Source organism: Microtus pennsylvanicus, chromosome 15 (assembly GCF_037038515.1).
Source record: "Microtus pennsylvanicus isolate mMicPen1 chromosome 15, mMicPen1.hap1, whole genome shotgun sequence".
NCBI lineage: Eukaryota > Metazoa > Chordata > Mammalia > Rodentia > Cricetidae > Microtus > Microtus pennsylvanicus.
The window spans coordinates 16672984-16690853 of NC_134593.1; the positions used below are offsets into that span (position 1 = coordinate 16672984).

At 42.5% G+C, this 17870-nt stretch overlaps 1 protein-coding gene across 1 annotated transcript in view; it reads right to left on the reverse strand.

Moving 5' to 3' along the window:
- Positions 1 to 2072: 2072 nt before the first annotated feature.
- Cpap (centrosome assembly and centriole elongation protein) overlaps positions 2073 to 17870 on the reverse strand; it is a 40291-nt gene continuing 24493 nt past the window's right edge. The window contains exons 10-17 of the mRNA XM_075949440.1: positions 14161 to 14400; positions 10944 to 11028; positions 7905 to 7969; positions 7571 to 7684; positions 5484 to 5624; positions 5325 to 5409; positions 5124 to 5244; positions 2073 to 2589 (exon numbers count right to left, since the gene is read on the reverse strand). Coding sequence (XP_075805555.1) covers positions 2397 to 2589; positions 5124 to 5244; positions 5325 to 5409; positions 5484 to 5624; positions 7571 to 7684; positions 7905 to 7969; positions 10944 to 11028; positions 14161 to 14400 — 1044 coding nt within the window. The 3' untranslated portion in view covers positions 2073 to 2396. The remainder of the gene's footprint in view (positions 2590 to 5123; positions 5245 to 5324; positions 5410 to 5483; positions 5625 to 7570; positions 7685 to 7904; positions 7970 to 10943; positions 11029 to 14160; positions 14401 to 17870) is intronic.

A 17870-nucleotide genomic window follows, 5' to 3' on the forward strand; every position in this document is an offset into this window, starting at 1 on the left:
TGTAAGTGTACATTCTTGGTCAAATATTTAGTCAGCAGATGTGTATCTACACATGACTGCTATGGCAGAGATTAATGCTAAATTGCCTATGAAAGCACCTCAGATATTCTAATTTCTCAAAAGATGAAGTTCTATAAGAACTCTCCTCCAGATTTTGTCACCTTAGGCCTTTCTGCCCCTGGAACACCATTATCAATGACCCCTTGTATTTGTAAATATGATCAGGAATGACTGTCATGACTGCCCTAGTCTGATGGGTATGGGGCAAACCAAACAGGACAGTAGGCACCACAAGTAACTTGTGCTTATTACCAAATAGCAGGCATACAGAAGCACTGGGGGACCCAGCCAGCTAACAAGTGGTTTAGCTAAAATAAAGCATTAAAGGCAAGTCTTACATTAACATTTTTTTTGTTTGTTTTTTCAGGTGTACAAGAGCACCTGTAGCTGCCCAGAAAGCTTTTTGTTAGATTTATACCATTTGAGGTTTGACTTTTAACTTGTTCTGTAGTGGTATCATTTTTCCTCCTTTAGTCATATTTGTTGTATTGTTAAAGAATGGTGTGGGGAAAAGTTAATATTTTCTTTGAAACTTTTGTTTTTTACTGTAATTTCAAAATAAAATTTAGGCACATAGAAATTTTAGTTCATGTTATTAATTAACACTTTGCTTAAGAAATATCAAAACTGTTGATGGTCCTGCAGTGTCTCACCCCATCCCCCACTCCCTTACAGAAGTATGATTGAGTTTGATGTGTATAGCTACATAAGTCTTTGTATTGTAGCTGCATATGAATCTGTAAGACTGAGCACCATTAAGCCTAGGTAGCATTTCCACTGTTGGCTTTGCTGTGTTGGCAGCTCTACTGCACTAAGCTCCCTGCCCATCTGAGTACATGACCTTACTGCTGGCTGTTGAGCTGGCTACTGGGCTTTGCTGTTGTTTTTCAGTTGCATTCTTCTATAGGCCTTATACATGTGAGAGGTTCTTCTATGTGCGTAGTAGTGGAATTTGCTAGGTCAAGGAGTAGTTACTTTAGAAAAGTTAGACATTGCTGAAGATGGCAGTTGGCACCTTTTCTTTTAAAGTTTATGCCCTACTTAAAAATTCTTCCACGTTAGACTGGTAACAGTTTTGTATTTTGTTGTTTTTCACATTTAGGATTTTGTTTTGTTTTGGGGGGGCTTTGTTGTTACTGTTGTTGTTGTTTCTGGATTTTTGAGACTGGTTTCTCTGTGTAATAGCCCTGGCTGTCCTGGAACTTACTCTGAGGACCCATGCTGGTCTCAAATTCACAGAGATCCGCCTGCCTCTGCCTCCTAAGTGCTGGGATTAAAGGTGTGCGCCACCACCTCCTGGCCATTCAGTTCTTAAATCAACTGGAACTGGAGTAATTGTCAATACCTATTGTCCTAGTTATTGTTAACTTACAGTGAGCAACTTGCCCTTTCTGGTAACAACATGAAGGCTGTAATTTGTTCATGCCTGCTACTTCTGTTTTGTTTTGTTTTAAGATTTATGTTTGTACACAGTATTCTGTACTGCACATATGCCTGCAGGCCAGAAGAGGGCATCAGATCTCGTTATAGATGGTTGTGGGCCACCATGTCGTGTCTGGGAATTGAACTCAGGACCTCTGGAAGAGCAGTTAGGGCTCTTAACCACTGAGCCATCATCTCTCCAGTCCACTGCTTCTGTTTTTGACAAGTTATACAGCACCCAGGTTGTAACTGCGTTCTCCTAAGACTATTTACTACTTGTAATATGGTTTGGCCTATTTGTGTTCATGAGTCTTTGTAGCAGTAAATGACAGTTTTCATTTTCTTATTGGCTGCATAATGTTTTGATGCTCACTTTCTGGGAAGCCACAGCCTGGGGAGCAAGTATTTGAGACACCTCTTCTACTTCTTATTTTAAAAGCCTGCACAAGCCATGTGTGGTGGCACATGGCTTTAATTCTATCACTGGGGACACAGAGGCCGGTGGGTCTCTGTGAATTCTACGTTATGCTGACCTACAGAGTAAGTTCCAGGCTAGTCATGGCTACACAGTGGGGCCCAGTCTCAAAAAAACAAGAACAAAAAAGCACAGATGTTAAAAACAATTAAAAAAAAACTGTACATAGTCTACAACAAAGTAGTAATGCTTTCTCTTCCTAATTGTAGAAAGACACACTAGGGGAGCTAGCTGCTTCTGTGTTTCAAAGAATGTAAAACAGGAAGAAACTGTGATAAAACTTTAATTTTAAAAATCAAATAATCTTTACATTTAGACATACACATATGCACACACACACACTATAAATTAAATTAAACAACTGAACACACAAGAAATGTACATACTCTGAACAGAAAAGCTATTTAGTGTTAGTTCATGATTAATCCCATGAAGATCTTTACAGTTCTGTGTCCATTAGAACATTACCATCTTTGTCCTTTACTCTGACTCGACCAGATGTGTACTTTGTCTCTTGGTGGCCATTTGCATAGACAGTTTTAACAGTCCCATCTGGATATTCTCGTCTCTTGAACTGGGCAGTATGGAGCTCTCTTTGGCCATTATTAAACTCTATGATTTTGTTGCCATCACTGTAAAATTTAAACCAGAATATAATGGACCTACGCATAGTGGCAGGCAGATGACTATAATACCAGCCCTCGGGAGTCGAGGATAGGAGGACAGAGTTCAAGACCAGCCTGAGCTACAGGTGCAAAACAGGGCCCCTAAAATTTAAAACAGAGCTGGAGGTAGCTCAGTGGAAAAATACTTGCCTGGTGGGCATGAGACCTTGGTTCATTCCTCAATAGTATGTAAGAATAGAAAAGAAAAGAAACACACAACAGGAAAGCTAGCTAAAAGCCTTTTGATTCTGGAGATTATTTCTTCTCCTAAACACACTCCTTGGTCCTCTTCCCAACTGTAATATTTCATTCTAGCTACCAAGTTAGCCTTTACATGTGACCATCAAAGTTTCTCTTAATGGATTTATTTGTATTTTTACTATGAGAAGTGTTCAGCATTTTTCTTCGTTTTTTTCCTTTTTTTTTTTTTTGGACAGTTTCTTTGTGTAGCCCTACCTACCTGCAGCTCACTATGCAGAGTGCGCTGTCCTCAAACATCCATCGATCCACTTGCCTCCTTAGTGCTGGGAGTAAAGGCTTGTGCATGTCACTATGCCCAACTTAAAGGGGGTCATTCATTGTGTTAAAGTTTAGCTGTTCAGGTTCCTTGGGGGAAGGCTGGGATGGCTCCCTCTTTTCCCCCACTAAATTGAAGACCACCTAAGTACTTTGAACAACAAAACAAATAGTCAGAATATGAAAAAATGAACACAAAGACATATTGGGCATGTCTGTGGGACATTCACAATAAATTTCCAGGCTTAGGTCCAAAGTGCCATGACCAACAGAAGCCTGGAAATCAGCAATTTGTAACACAGATGGGCAGGTGTTACTAGCAGAACGTCCTGTGCCACACACACACAAGACCCAAATCCATTCCAAGAGTTGGTGCTCTCCTGGGGATCCCTGCCCAGCACAGCTGCATATCAACATCCAGGTGGTTCAGTGGCACACTACATCTTGGGAGCCACTGCTCTGAACTAATTTGGAAACAAGACTGGCTCTGAATTAATCTATGTTGAAGCTAAATGCATAGGTACATACTTTTTATTTCTCTGCTTACTACACAAAATTTCAAATATAAGAGTAAAAACATTTTAAGTTTTTCCTGATGTTACTCAATGTATAGTAGCTTTCTAATTTTTTCAACTACTGTTTATTTGCATGTGTATCAGATTTCTACACTAAGGGGGAAACACTGCACTGACCAAGTCGGTGTATCACTTGAATCAGTTTTAGCTTTCTTGGCAATTTGTACCATAGGCTTCATGTTGGTTAGTGTGTTGTTTCCAAAGATGGGATACTTAGTGGGCACATCCTAAGGTAAAGAGGGGAAAACTCAAGAATTGGATGTAGCAGATCTTCACCAGGGCTGTGATTAAAATGAACTCTATATCATTAGGTTGGTTACAGTGCACACCTATAATCTCAGCATGGGGTAGGCAAAAACAAGAAGGTCAGGAGTTCGAGGCCAGCCTAAGCTACAAGAGACTCTGCTTTTAAAAAGTCCCTAGCCAGGCAGTGGTGGCACACACCTTTAATCCCAGCACTAAGGAGGCAGAGGCAGGCTGATCCCAGCCTGGTCTACAAGAGCTAGTTCCAGGACAGGCACCAAAAACTACAGAGAAACCCTGTCTTGAAAATCCAAATTGATAGATAGAGATAGAGGAGATAGAGAGAGAGAGAGAGATAGACTGAATGAATGAATGAATGAATGAATGAATGAATGAATGAAAAGTTCCTGGCAGCCAGGGACCACATAAAGCTAACTTTCAGAAATAAAATATTCAGAAGGACAAATAAAAGAGTTTGTTGGTTTTGAAAGGTTTGGATTAAATATGTCAAGAGAGTAAACTGTAACAGATTGGGCAGAGAGGTTGAGAATTTAAAAATACAAGCAAGAGAGGACAGGTTCAGTGGCTGTGTCAGCTGCACAGAGGGGCAGCCTGCTTTCTGTGCCTCATTCTGCTTTCAGGGTTCACAAGACTTCTGAACAAATACCTACCTCTCCCTTCCTCTCCTGAGTACTGGGCAGCCTCTGTAAACCCCGTTAGCTCACACTGTTCTACACTTGACAGTGCAAGCATGCTTTTCTCAGACTCTGCATTCAATTCTCATTCAGCTCACTGAGACTTCTAGTCACTCGTATATTTCATTTTGTATTTGGGAGGGTGCAGAGCCAAAGGAATTCTCTACTTTATTCCCTTAAAACAAGGTCTCTCACTAAACTGGAAGCTTGCCATTTGAGCCAGGCTTGCTTACTAATGAACTTCCAGAACCCACCTATCTTTCCCCTGCCCCATCTCCAGTGCTGAGGTTCCAGGAACATGCAGCCACATCGTGTACAGGTGGTAAGTCCCACCCAAATCTTCATGACTACACAGCAAGTGTTCTTCTCTACTGAGCCAGATCCCAACCCCAAATGTTTTAGATTTAAAAAAAAAAAAAGTTGAACCTTGAAAATTTGGAAAATGGAGGAACAGATTTAAGAGGCGGCATACCGTTGCACTCGGACAATTGTGCCATCTGGAAAGATGCTCTCTTCTTGACCATCAGCAAATAAATTCTTAATAGTTTGGTCAGGGAATGTGATTTCTTTCCTTCCATCTGGGAAATGTTTTTCTGTTTTAAAAATGGTTGTTATCAATATATGTTTTTAAGAAAGGTTAGAATTTAACTAAGTAGACAAAGTGAGTTTGTACCTATTTGTCCACTTGAGAAATGTAAGACTTGAAGGCCTTCCGGGTATGTGGTGTGAGTGGTCTGGGCAGCAGCATAGTAGTAGACCTGCAAAGACATTTGGTCAGTCGCCCCTGCTCCTGAGATGATGCCCCTAGAAGCAGTGCCCTGAGCATACGTACCACTCTCTCATCAGGCATGACCTGCTTCACATCACCATTAAAAAACGTAACAGTGATGCTCTTCCCATCTGCACTCACTTCTTTCCGAGTTCCATTGGGAAACAGTATAACCCGGCATCCATTTTTATAAACCTTTTCTACCTAAAAAGACACAAGGTAAGATTTCCTCCTCAGACCGTGCAACAGATATACAAGGAATCCCCGCCTGTTTACCCATGTCCATATTCTTAAAATAAAAAGTGAAACACTTCCTAAAATCAGAAGTAGAGAACACCTTCTGGGTACTTCATCAGGGTCATGCTGCTCTGAGTTAGTTGTTGCTGTTCATATTTCATTTATACTAACAGAACTCACCTAAAACAAAATGTCTCCTCATCATCATGGTACCCTACAGGAGACTCAGAAAACATGGCAACTTCCTGAGGACTGAGAAGGATAAAACAGTTTGAAAAACATGGCTACTTCCCTACTGTTTATCCTCCTCAGTCCTCAAGGCTAGCCTAAACTTTGGCCATATCCTTTCAATTAATGATGAGGATTGGGGTATATGAAACAGATCTGTCCCTTAGTCACCTCCTCCAAGCAAATATCATTGATGTGCTTTTCACTCCTTTTGATCAGCACACCCCCTTTTTCCACTTAGAAATGTTTGTAAGGCCAAGACAGAGACAGAGAGGTGGCTTACAGGGTAAAGGTACTTGCTGTCAAGCCTGAAAAACTGAGTTCAATCCTCAGTACCCAGATGTTGGAAAGAGAATACCAACTCCTGGAAGTTGTACTCTGACTCCCTCATTTGTGGCACACACGTGCCCACACAAATAACTGTAAGGCCAAGAACAAAGTTGTGCAGGCTGGTAATAGACCTGGCTACAGAAGAGTATTTCAAAGACCATAGAAGAGAAAATCTAGGAGACCTTCTACTTGTATGTGATTTAAGAACATAGAGGACAATGAGGAATACTGAGAACTCAAGAACAATCGCAGTGGGTTTTTGATCCTACTGCACGTACTGGCTTTGGGGGAGCCTAGGCAGTTTGGATGCTCACCTTAGGAGACCTGGATAGAGGTGGGCGGTCCTTGGGCTTCCCACAGGTCAGGGAACCCTGATTGCTCTTCGAGCAGATGAGGGAGGGTGACTTGATCGGGGGAGGGGGAGGGAAATGGGAGGCGGTTGCGGGGAGGAGGCAGAAATCCTTAATAAATAAATAAATTAAAAAAAAAAAAGAATGAAGATAAAGGGTGATATTCCTCCTTTTGTATATCATGAAATGTTCAAGCCCCACAGTCCTGAAGCTAAGCAGCTCCATAGCCTTCAAGACTCTAGTCACACACCAGGAGAGTCACTGATGGGCTGCATGCATAATGTTCGCCCCTGCTAGTGCAGTGCAGCATCACATGACATGTTTGTGGTGACAGTGTAAGCCTATGCTGAGTTACCAAATAAAGTACATAATACTTGATAACATAAAACAGCTATGTGCTGGTTTATGTGCTTTCTGTGCTATGTTCTCAGCACATACTCCTGTATAAAAGGGTTTACATGAACTCCATACTGTGTGTTTATATCATCACTGTCTCCTGTACTTACGCTCATCTTGTATCACTTTGTTCAACTAGGCCCTCAGGACAATAGCTCTACCATATACATACCTGTGCTCACACACGCATACGCTCATACATGGACATGGCATGCCCCTGGCCTGAGGTAGATGATCTCGTTTAGGTCTGTGTAAGCTCATTCTAAGATGTTCCTGTGATAACATAACCTGTAAGAATGCAGTTCTCAGAACAGTCCCTGCTGTCAAGTGACACTCTTCTCAGAGTACAGACCCCTATTTTATGCATGCTTATTTGTACTATACCACATTCGCTATTTTTTAAATGATTTATTTTTATGAGAATTGGTGTTTTGCCTGCATGTGTGTCTGTGTGAGGGTATCATATCCCCTAAAACTGTAGTTATAGACAATTGTAAGCTGCCATGTGGGTGTTGGGGATTGAGCCTGGGTTCTCTGGAAAAGCAGCCAGTGTTCTTAACCACTGAGCCATCTCTCCAGTCCCATATTCATTACTTTAAATTCATTTACCTTTCCATCAGGATGACTGATTTCTCCCTGGATTTCTTCCTCTTTTTCCTCTTTGTTTTTATATTCAAGATCTGGGAAGTTCACTGGTTCACGAGGCTCTTTGGGCAAGGCAGCCTAGAAGACAAGATATATTAAGCAGTTACAACCTGTACCTACTAAATAAAAGCCATATTCTAAAATTATGTGATACTGTGTCCAGTGTTTGTTGTTATATAAAACAACATTTACAATGTTAAATAAAAACCCTTCTTTATTCCCGGTTTAGAAACTCAGCAAATCCATTTCAATTCTGAATAAAGTACGTTCACATATTTAACAATATAAAAAAATTTACTTGTCCTTTATCCGAGATGCCCAAATCACGAGGAGGCACAGACTTGGCTCTTTGAGATAGATTCCCTGTTAGAATGTAATTATTAGAGTTAGTTTTAATACGTAATGAAAATATTTAATTTATTGGTCTGGTAAAATATTTCCTTTGGGGGCAGTGAGATAGCTGAGCAGGTAAAGCACTTGCCACAGCCTTGAAACAGTCATCCTCGGGACCCAGTGGGAGGAGAGAACCAGCTTCCACATACCCACACCAGACACAGAGCATTTCCTTTATCGGTGCTGTTTTATCTAACCCTACCTTCTTGTTTATTTATTTGTGTGTATGTGTGAGTCTGTCTGCCAATATACAATGTACTCAGGCATTTGGGTACCAAAGGAAGCAGGAAGAGGGCATCGGATCTCCCAGAGCTGGAGTTACAGGCAGTGGGGAGCTATCCAGTGTGGGTGCTGGGAACAGAACTTGAGTCCTGAGAGCTCCATCACTGAGCCATCCCTCTAGCCCTGCCTTAAAAGGTCCCAAACCGCCAGCATCAGCAGTTCCATACAATAATGGATTTAGAAAACACCAACATCTGAAAGGTTAGTTTATGGACGATCGAAGAGTGCAGAGGCTGGCTGTAAGTCCACCAGAGGGCACATGGGAGCCAGGGGTCTGGTGCCAGCAGGATGTGTCCTCTGTTTGCACAGGACACAAGAATGGCATTCTTTAACTCACAGGGCAAGTGTGCAAATTACATTATACAACTATATAACTGCCACATCGTTTCTAACCTTTAACTCCATCAGAGATGAGCTACTTCTCCCTTTTTATAGATGAGGAAATGAGACCAAGGCGGAGAGGATAAATTACTGTATCTCTAAGGCAGAACCAGAATTAGTGCCCTGCCAGCTGATTACACACCGAAGTCTCTGTTATAATCTAATATAAAACTGAACCCTCAAACTATCTACAGCTGGACCAGGGACAGGAGCATGCAGAGATTTCTAGGTGCAGGCTCGTCTGCAGTACTGTACAGACAGGCGTGACATAAGAGGGAGAAAAACTAGATAACAAGTGGTCTTGAACAGATTTCACAGGTGCTGTGGCTCATAACCTGATAAGGGAAAACTTAAAACACAGGAGGCTAGAGAGATGGCTCAGCAGTTAAGACCCTGACTCAGTTCCCAACATCCACAGAGCAGCTACCAACATTCTGTAACTCTAGTTCCAGGGGATCCAGTGCCCTCTTCTGGTCTCTGCAGGCACCAGGCAGGCATGTGATGCACATGCCTACATGCAGGCAAAACATCCATACACATACTTTTAACAAAACAAACGCCACCATGCAAGGAAAAAAGAGGCCCTGCAACATTAATAATTTTTGATAAATAAAAGAGATAATGAGCAGACACAGGCCAGCCTTAGCTTCATAGCAAGTTCAAGGGTAACCTAAACTCTGTGAGACCCCATTTTTTTTAAGGGTTTGACAAGTAATAGACTAAGAAAAGATATTTGTGATAAAGGTAGATCAGAATGGTTAAAGGCCTAAATAAGTTGTTTTCAAAAGAAATCCATGGCTGAGTTGAGTTGTAAAGCACCTTTCTTGAATACATGAAGCCCTGGGTTTCAATTCCCTGTAACTGGGGGGAAATTCATATAGCTAACCAGCAAAGGCAGTGGTGTTCAATGTAATTAATAAGAAAAATGCAAATTAAAGCAATGATAACAAGAGTTATACATTTACCTGGCTGTTAAAAACTAAAATCTGACAGTGTTGAATATTGGGCAAGAGTGGAACCAGGTACTTTCCTAGCTATTGAGAGTACAAAGCCAGGGCTAGTGAGGTTCAGTAAAGAAACACACACACTGCCAATCTAGAGCACCCACGTGGAAGGACAACACTGACTCCTACAAGTTGTCTTCTCAGTCCACATGTGCAGCTCACAAGCAACACAATAGATGTGAAAAACTGTAAGAGTGTACTCGTATGTTTTGGGAATATTTTGGTACAATCTAGTGGCATTAAAGATATTCTACCAGTTGCCCAGTTAGGCCAGCACTTGCTATGTCCTAGAAAAAACATGTGTATTCCAGTTACAGACAGGAATGTCCATGATATTGATGCAGCGCACACTGATTAATACAAGTGAATTTGTTGACGCTGGAGAGACAACCCAACATTTAAGAGCACTGGCTGATTTTGCAAAGGACCTAGGTTCAGTTCTCAGCATGCACCTGGCAAACTCATAACAATTACAGAAAGAAACAATGTGAAACAATTTATCAATTGTATGGGCACATGAAGGTTTTTGTTTTGTTTTTTGTTATTTTTAATGTTTGTTTCTTTTTCTAATTTTATTTGAATTTTTTATGTATGAAAGCTTTGCAGTATACCAACATGCAGGAAGAGGGTATCAGAGCCTATTACAGATGGTTGTGAGCCACCAAGTAGTTGCTGGGAAATGAACTCAGGACCTCTGGAAGAGCAATCAGTGCTCTTAACCTTTGAGCCATTTCTCCAACCCTGAGCACATGTAGTTTAAAAGATTACATGGAATGCTATTAGGAATTATCTGAGGAGTAGGACCAATAGAGAGACCCCCGCTAAAGAGATACACCCCCCTACGCATACAGACACACAGGCACACACGGTTCAAGTTTCTCCAGGAAATTTATGATGAAGTAGGGAAAGGCTACACACAGTACAGGCTCCAGCGGAGGAATGGGCCTCAGGAAGAGCACTCAGTTCTGACAGCTTATCTCACAACTGAATACATGCATATTTCCTGGCCTTTGTGTATAGTCTAATTTAACCATTACAGTTTGCACAAGCTATAAATGAATCCACTTTTCTTTACAAGTCTGTTCCCTAACTCCTTTTGAAACGGGAACTAAGGCAGCATCTTACATGCTGGTGATGCAGAGGCTCAAGATCATTCATTTAATTCCTAGACTACAGTCTTCTCTCATCCTCCTGCTGGTGGAGCAACAGGCGTGGTCACCACACTCAGCTCAGATTCTCTAAGTTCTGAAATAGAAAAGGGCCATGCAGCCTCTTACCTTGTGCTGGCAAATACTTTTTCTTATATTTTTCTACCTGGGCTCTTGAAGAAACATGGCTCTTTTGAAATTGAATAGATGAATTCTATAATATGAGACAATTTTAATATAATTATTAGTCTACATTTCATGTCACTGAGTAAAATTAACTCATTTAAGAGCTGTTCATCTGCACTCCCACTTAACACAGTAGGCCAGGTGAATAATTGGTGGCTATCTAGGAATGAACCACACACTATCCCCCAACTCAAGACACACAGCAGACCTTCCTATCAGCCTCTTCCACAAGCTGCCCTCTTGTCCCCACTGGTTGATGAGGAATTTGTCCCCATTACCAGCACTGTCAGGCTCTCCCCACCACCAATCTGTGCTCTGTCTGGCCTTAGCTAGGACAATCCCAGAAGTTGCCACCATCAATTCTAACAATACCGCCAATAAACAGGTGCACAAATCACAAAGATTTAGACTGTTGGGTGGCCCACCAAACAGTTCACCAGGTATTCTTCTAAAGAGTCAGGGTTGCTTCATAAAATGGTAAAGTATTTAAAGGCCAGGAGGCCATGATTTCTACAGCTCTTTTCCACTGCTTTGGCCACACACAAAGCATGGTGAGATGTTCAGAGCAATGGCAGTTTGGGGCTTCATCACACCCCTTTCATCTCTTCACTAGGAAGCTTCCATGATGAAGTTCAGAGGAGGACAAGCGAATGCCTCTTCCAGAGTATTGTGTAGTGATAGTGATATTTCCTTTGTATTATTTTGTTGTTGTTTTTCAAGACAGGGTTTCTCTGTAGCTTTGGAGCCTGTCCTGGAACTAGCTCTTGTAGACCAGGCTGGCCTTGAACTCACAGAGATCCACATCTGCCTCTGCCTCCCGAGTGCTGGGATTAAAGGTGTGTGCCACCACCACCCAGCTCATTTGTGTTTTAATAAAAGTTTGCCTGAAAGATCAGAGTAAAACAGCTGCACTAATCAGCCTTACAAACCAGGCGGTGGTGATGCAACACCTTTAATTCCAGTAGCTACACGAGTTTGCCATAGAAACCAGGCAGTGGTGGTGCACACCTTTAATCCCAGGCCTAGAGAGGAATATAAAATGGGAGGAGACAACTCTCTGTCAGTCTCATTCAGAGATTCCTAGAGACAGGATCGCCATTTCGGACTGAAGTAGAGGTAAGAGCCCGTGGCTGGCTGTTTTGCTTTTCTGACCTTCAGTTTGAACCTCCAATATCTGTCCCTGGGATTTTATTAATACTATAGTACTGTATCCTGTCTTTGCAGATCATTCCTCTAAACTCTCTTCCAGTCAATGTTCACAGCCTAGAGCACACAAGGGCCTAACAGTCTCTTGATCCATACATGTTTGGTACATCCTCCACCTGTAGCCTTCAGCTACAGCTTCATTCATGGTTCATGACAGTTACTCTTGCCCATTGCAAACCTGCATCCTCCTCCCCTGTGAGTAGCATTCACCTTTGCCACTCTACACCAAAAGAGCTCAACAACAACAGCAGTTATCATTTGGATGCATGGTCTCCCACTCATGTGCCCCCACTGCAGCCACAAACCAGCCTTCCTGCTATCCTAGTTTGCTTTCTATGGTTGTGATAAAGACTGTGGCCAAACGCTGGGGGAAGGGAGTGAGGGTGTCCTAATTACAGTCCACCACTAAGAAAAGCTACGGAAGGAACTCAAGGTAGGAAATGAGGCAGAGCTAGATCACAGAGGAACACCGCTTACTTCATGTAGTTGGCTTGCTTATACTAGTCAGGACCACCTGCCCAGCAGTAGCCAGGCCTACAGTAGGCTGGGCGCTCCCTCATTAATCAAGTAAATGCCCACACCAACTAACCTACAGGCCAATGTAATGGAAGCATCTTCTTAACTAAGATTCACTTGTTCCAGGTGACTATAGTTTGGCCAGTATACCGCCATAAGACCTTTGGTTTCCACTCAAACAACTTCCCCACATCTACCTTCTGCCTCCTCTTCCTTTTAGATCAGGTGAGCATGCTCCTGTTTTCCTGAGAAAGAGCTTTTGGTGATTTCCCACCAGCTGCCACTATGTATCAGCCTGGTCTGGGCTTGTCACAGACTATGCCTAAGCAGTGCCGTCTTCCCTGAGTGAGACTAACCTGTTCCTTCTACAGTAACAAAATCCTCCCCCCAGCCACTACCTCAATCCCTTCACCCACGATCAACGGCTCTACAGGAATCTTAAGCTCTACCATGTCTTCCCTCTTTCCACAGTCAGCACTCCAGGGTTAGAGTCTTAATGTGCACATCTTTCTGGGCTTAGAAAATAACCTGGCCAATTTAGTCCTCAACAGGCACAGCAGACCACTCTGAATCTCAAGGTACTGTCCCTTGACTCAGGACACCATGACGGCCTTCTCCCTCCCCACTCTCTGGCCGGTCATCCTCGTGACTTTACCACTGCTTTATCACTAAGCCAGCTCTTTTCCAGAGTACCTAATGAAGCACAAATTCTAAATGTATCAAGTGTCGTCCCCAACCTGCACTTTCTCTAACAGCATCCAGGGCAGCACTCTACATGATAGCTAGGAGGCCTGCCATGTTTACCTCATCATTCCTGAGAACCACGGTAGTCTGAATAAGAATGGTCCCCATTGGGTCATATATATGTGAACACTTGGTTCCCAGATGGTGGAACTGTTTGGGAAGGATTAGGAGGTGTGGCCCTGTTGGAGGAGGTGTGTCACTGCGGATGGGCTTTGAGGTTTCAAAGTCCACCCCATTCCCAATGACCTCTTTCTGTCTCTTGCTTGAGGATCAGGATATAAAATCTTAGCTACTCCTCAAGCACCATGCCTGCCTGTTGCCATGCTCACCACCATGATATTTGCAACTATGAGCCTCAAATTAAATGCTTCTTTTATAAGTTTCCTTGGTCACGAAGTTTTGTCATAGCAATAGCAAAGTGATTAAGACAAGTGATAAACTAACTACATATCATCCAGAATTCCCTTCCTGAAACAAATTCAAGTTGACGTGTGAACTACAGTGCTTTTGACTTGTGCAGTTATCACCCCTGAACATTTCCTGACTTTTGAGTCTTGAGAGAGTCCTCCTGGATCTGTTAAACACTAACTTCTCACCCTTTGGATCCACCACTCCATTTCCTGGCTTTATGAGTTTAAATGAACACACATTTACCATCACTCTGAGTTGGCAAAACCAGCTCCCCCAAACCTACCGTGGTGTCATCCTTTTTTGTGGCTGTCACGTACTGAGCCTTGGGGCTGCTCTCAATAGCCTCTGCTCTCTTCCAGGCCTCCAGTCGGAATCTTTCCATTACCTTTATCTCTTCTCGGAGGTCTGTATTCTCTTTGACTAGCATTTCTATCTGGCTTCTAAGGCGACCATGTGCACTTGACCATTTTGTCTCCTTCCTTTTCAGATCTTCCTGTAAATCTGTTATTTGCTGTTTCAGAGCCTCTCAAAAGAAAAGTTATTAGAATTAATGCAATGGGGAAAGAGATACAACAATAAAACAAAGTGTCAGCCCACTTCTGCAGGAGAAGAGGCCTAGACAGTAAATGACACTGGGGTTTTCAGGAGCTGGGACGTGAAGTCAGGTCAGTGCTCACCTGACACTGTCAACAACGAGTGAAAAGCCAGGAGAAAGCAGAGCAGCACTGAGTGTGGTGTGAGGGAGCGCAGCATACCTAACCACTACTAAAGCAGCAGCAGAGAAAAATGACGGGAACTCCTGCACAGAAGACTGGGGGATCCATGAGTGAGCCCGTCCAAAGGTGCAGAGTGACTTCTCACTGCTCGGTCAGTTCCAAATTACATCCCTTGTTCAACGCCCAATCCCCTCGCACTATGCACTTGACTAGTCTTTTAAAAGTACTGTCAGCCAGGCGATGGTGCACGCCTTCAATCTCAGCACTAGGAGGGCAGAGGCAGGCAGATCTCTGTGAGTTCGAGGCCTGCCTGGGCTACAGAATGAGTTCCAGGACAGCCAGAGCTGTTACACAAAGAAACTCCATCTCGAAAAACTGGAAAAAAAATTAATGAAAATTAAGAAAATGATGGCGGAATGTGGCTCAGCAGTGAAGTGCTTGCCAGGCAAGTACAAGATGCTGGGTTCGAACCCCAGCAGCACAGTGAGAAGGAAGTAGGGAAGGGAGGGACAGGAGTGGGGAGCGCTGGGAATATGCTTAGAAGTAGAACACTGGCGTATGTATGAGAGCCTAGGTTCAATCCCAAACAGTAAAAAGAGAAATAAATGAGCTCTTCTAGATGGATTAAGTGAAGTAAGTGAAGAAACTGCAGGGGTACGCACGGAAATAACGACTAGAGTCAGGACAGAATGTCATCAGTGGTTTGGAAACTACAGCAAGCACACAACAGTCTACCAATACTATTGGCAGGCCATTTCATTGAGCAGAGTGACTGAGAGTTGAACTAGGATTATTGGGGTCGGCAGTGGAGAGAGCCCCAACATTTCCCAGCAGAAGGGAAAGTGCTCCTCTTGTACCCTGGAGACTAGTGAAGCAGGCTCACCTCACAGGGCTGAGACATGGCTTTCAGTGCCTGCCTGGTTAGTGTTAGTACCTCTACTTCATAAAATTGAAAGGGAAGGAACACTGTAAGGTTCATTCATTCTGTGAAACCAGTATTACTCTGATACCAAAACCCATACAAGCACACAGCAAAGATTCACATTTGTGTAGTTTCAGGCCCCATCTTGGGTTTCAGGATCCTCAGTGCTGAGGACTGATTGAGCCCTGGGGTTTAAGAATGCCAGGCAAGTGCGGAGTTAGATCCTCAAGCTTGAAAATTCTCAGTAAAAGTATATGCCGACCAAATTAAATAATACTTTAAGGCTATACAATATGATCAAGCTGATTTCATTCCAGGGGTCCAGGAGTGGTTAAATATATAAATTCATAAATGCAATACAACACATAAATAGATTCAGGAACAGAAATCCCATGTTCGCCTCAATGAATACAGAAAGTCTTAGACAATATTCAATATCCTTCATAATAAAATCCCTGAAGAAACTAGGAACAGAATCCTAGAGCAATAAGACAGGAGAAATAAAAGTGATACAAATAAGGAAGAAATTCAGTTGTCTCTCTGTGAAGAAAACATGAGCCTATCTAAAACCCTAAAGCCTCTACTAGAAAACCTTCAGATCTGACACATTCAGCAGAGTTACAGGATATATAGTCAATATACAAAATATAACTAATTCAGTAATACATTAATCTCATTCACTTGGGAACTTAGCAGAAATCAGGAAAACAATCTGGTAAAATAGTGTATGTATGTATATATATCAGAGGCTGTGGAAATATGCAGCAATGGCTGTATATTTGAATGACTGATGAAAGTTAATCCTGTCTAGGAAGGTCTGCAGGACCACTGACTCTGGAAACTTGCTCACCTTTGCTAAGGCAGCTTGGTGTCTCCCCAATACCTGCATTGTAGTGTGTACTCTCATGTGATGTGTATACGTAATCTCACGATTGCATCTCAGTCTTATGGGCACATACATCTGTGGGTGATCAGGAAGACAACTTCTCATTTAACTATATAGTTTTGATGTATTTACTATTTATATTATATACTTGAATATTTTACTGGGACATGCTTCATAACTAAATCTATTTGTCCCACAAGGATTGTAGACACTTAAAAGCCTGCCTTGTTCTTTTGCTCAGTCTAAGTTAGCTCACTTTCACCTCAAAACAAATTCAAAACTAGACTAAAGCCTTTCTGTAAATGGATCGTAAGTTTGGAACTTTGCAGCTATGCACAGGGTCGGAGTCACAGATATCTAACCAGGTTGCTACACAGGAAGCCGAGACAGTAGGATCTCAAAGCCAGTGTGGACTGTGCAGTGCAATCCTGTCTTAAAAGCAAATATATAATAAAACAAAATCCTAAGTAACTAATGCTTCAGGTGTGCATCATGGGATGACATGATGGCATTGCCCCTAGGTGCCATGCAACATGGGGAAAAAAGAAAGCATAGGCTGGAACCCACAGCACTAATATGAAAAGTATGGAAAGCAGGTGAGCTCACATTTTATGCAGGAAATAGCGGACAGCCATGTGAAACTGTGGTGTTGAGAAGCTGAGGTTGTTAAAGTGTAATATATTTACTAGGTTTTTATACTTAGTTAAATGAGTTTTCTCCTTAGAAAGCTTTGCATGTGTCAATGTATAGCACATCATCTGGTTTTCCCAGGTTTATAGTTCTAATAAAAATTCATGCCAGGCGGTAGTGATGCACACCTTTAATCCCAGCACTTGGGAGGCAGAAAGAGGTGGGTCTCTGAGTTCAAGGCCAGCCTGGTCTACCAAGTGAGTTCCAGGACAGGCTCCAAAGCTACAGAGAAACCCTAAGGGGGAAAAAAGGCATTCATGGAGTTGGAGAGATGGCTCAGTAGTTAAGGTCACTGGCTGCTCTTCCAAAGGACTAGGGTTAGATTACCAGAACTCACATGGTGGTTCACAACCATCTCTAACTCTAGTTCCAGGGGTTCTGACACCCTTTTCTGATCTTCAGGGTCTGCACATATGTAACACACATACATTCATGTAGGCAAAACACTCATACACGTAAAAATATATAGTAATAAAAGAAATGGATTTATTCTTTTTAACTGCTCCTTTCCTCTGATCATGCCCATGTCCACCTCTGCGATGCAAAGAACCATTATTTGCCCTGTCATTCTGTAAGTTTTGGAACTAAACCCCTAGTTAGTATGTGGGCATAAATGACTATGAATGAAAAGAACTAGCAGCGGTCACTGTGTGACAGGTCAAAATGAGGGCACAACACGGAACTGGGGCACATTCGAGTTCTGGCTTCTGGGCTGCACAGGATCTTTGTGGGAATTCTGCTGGTCTAAAGGACTGGTGACTGTATCTCTCAGAGTTGGA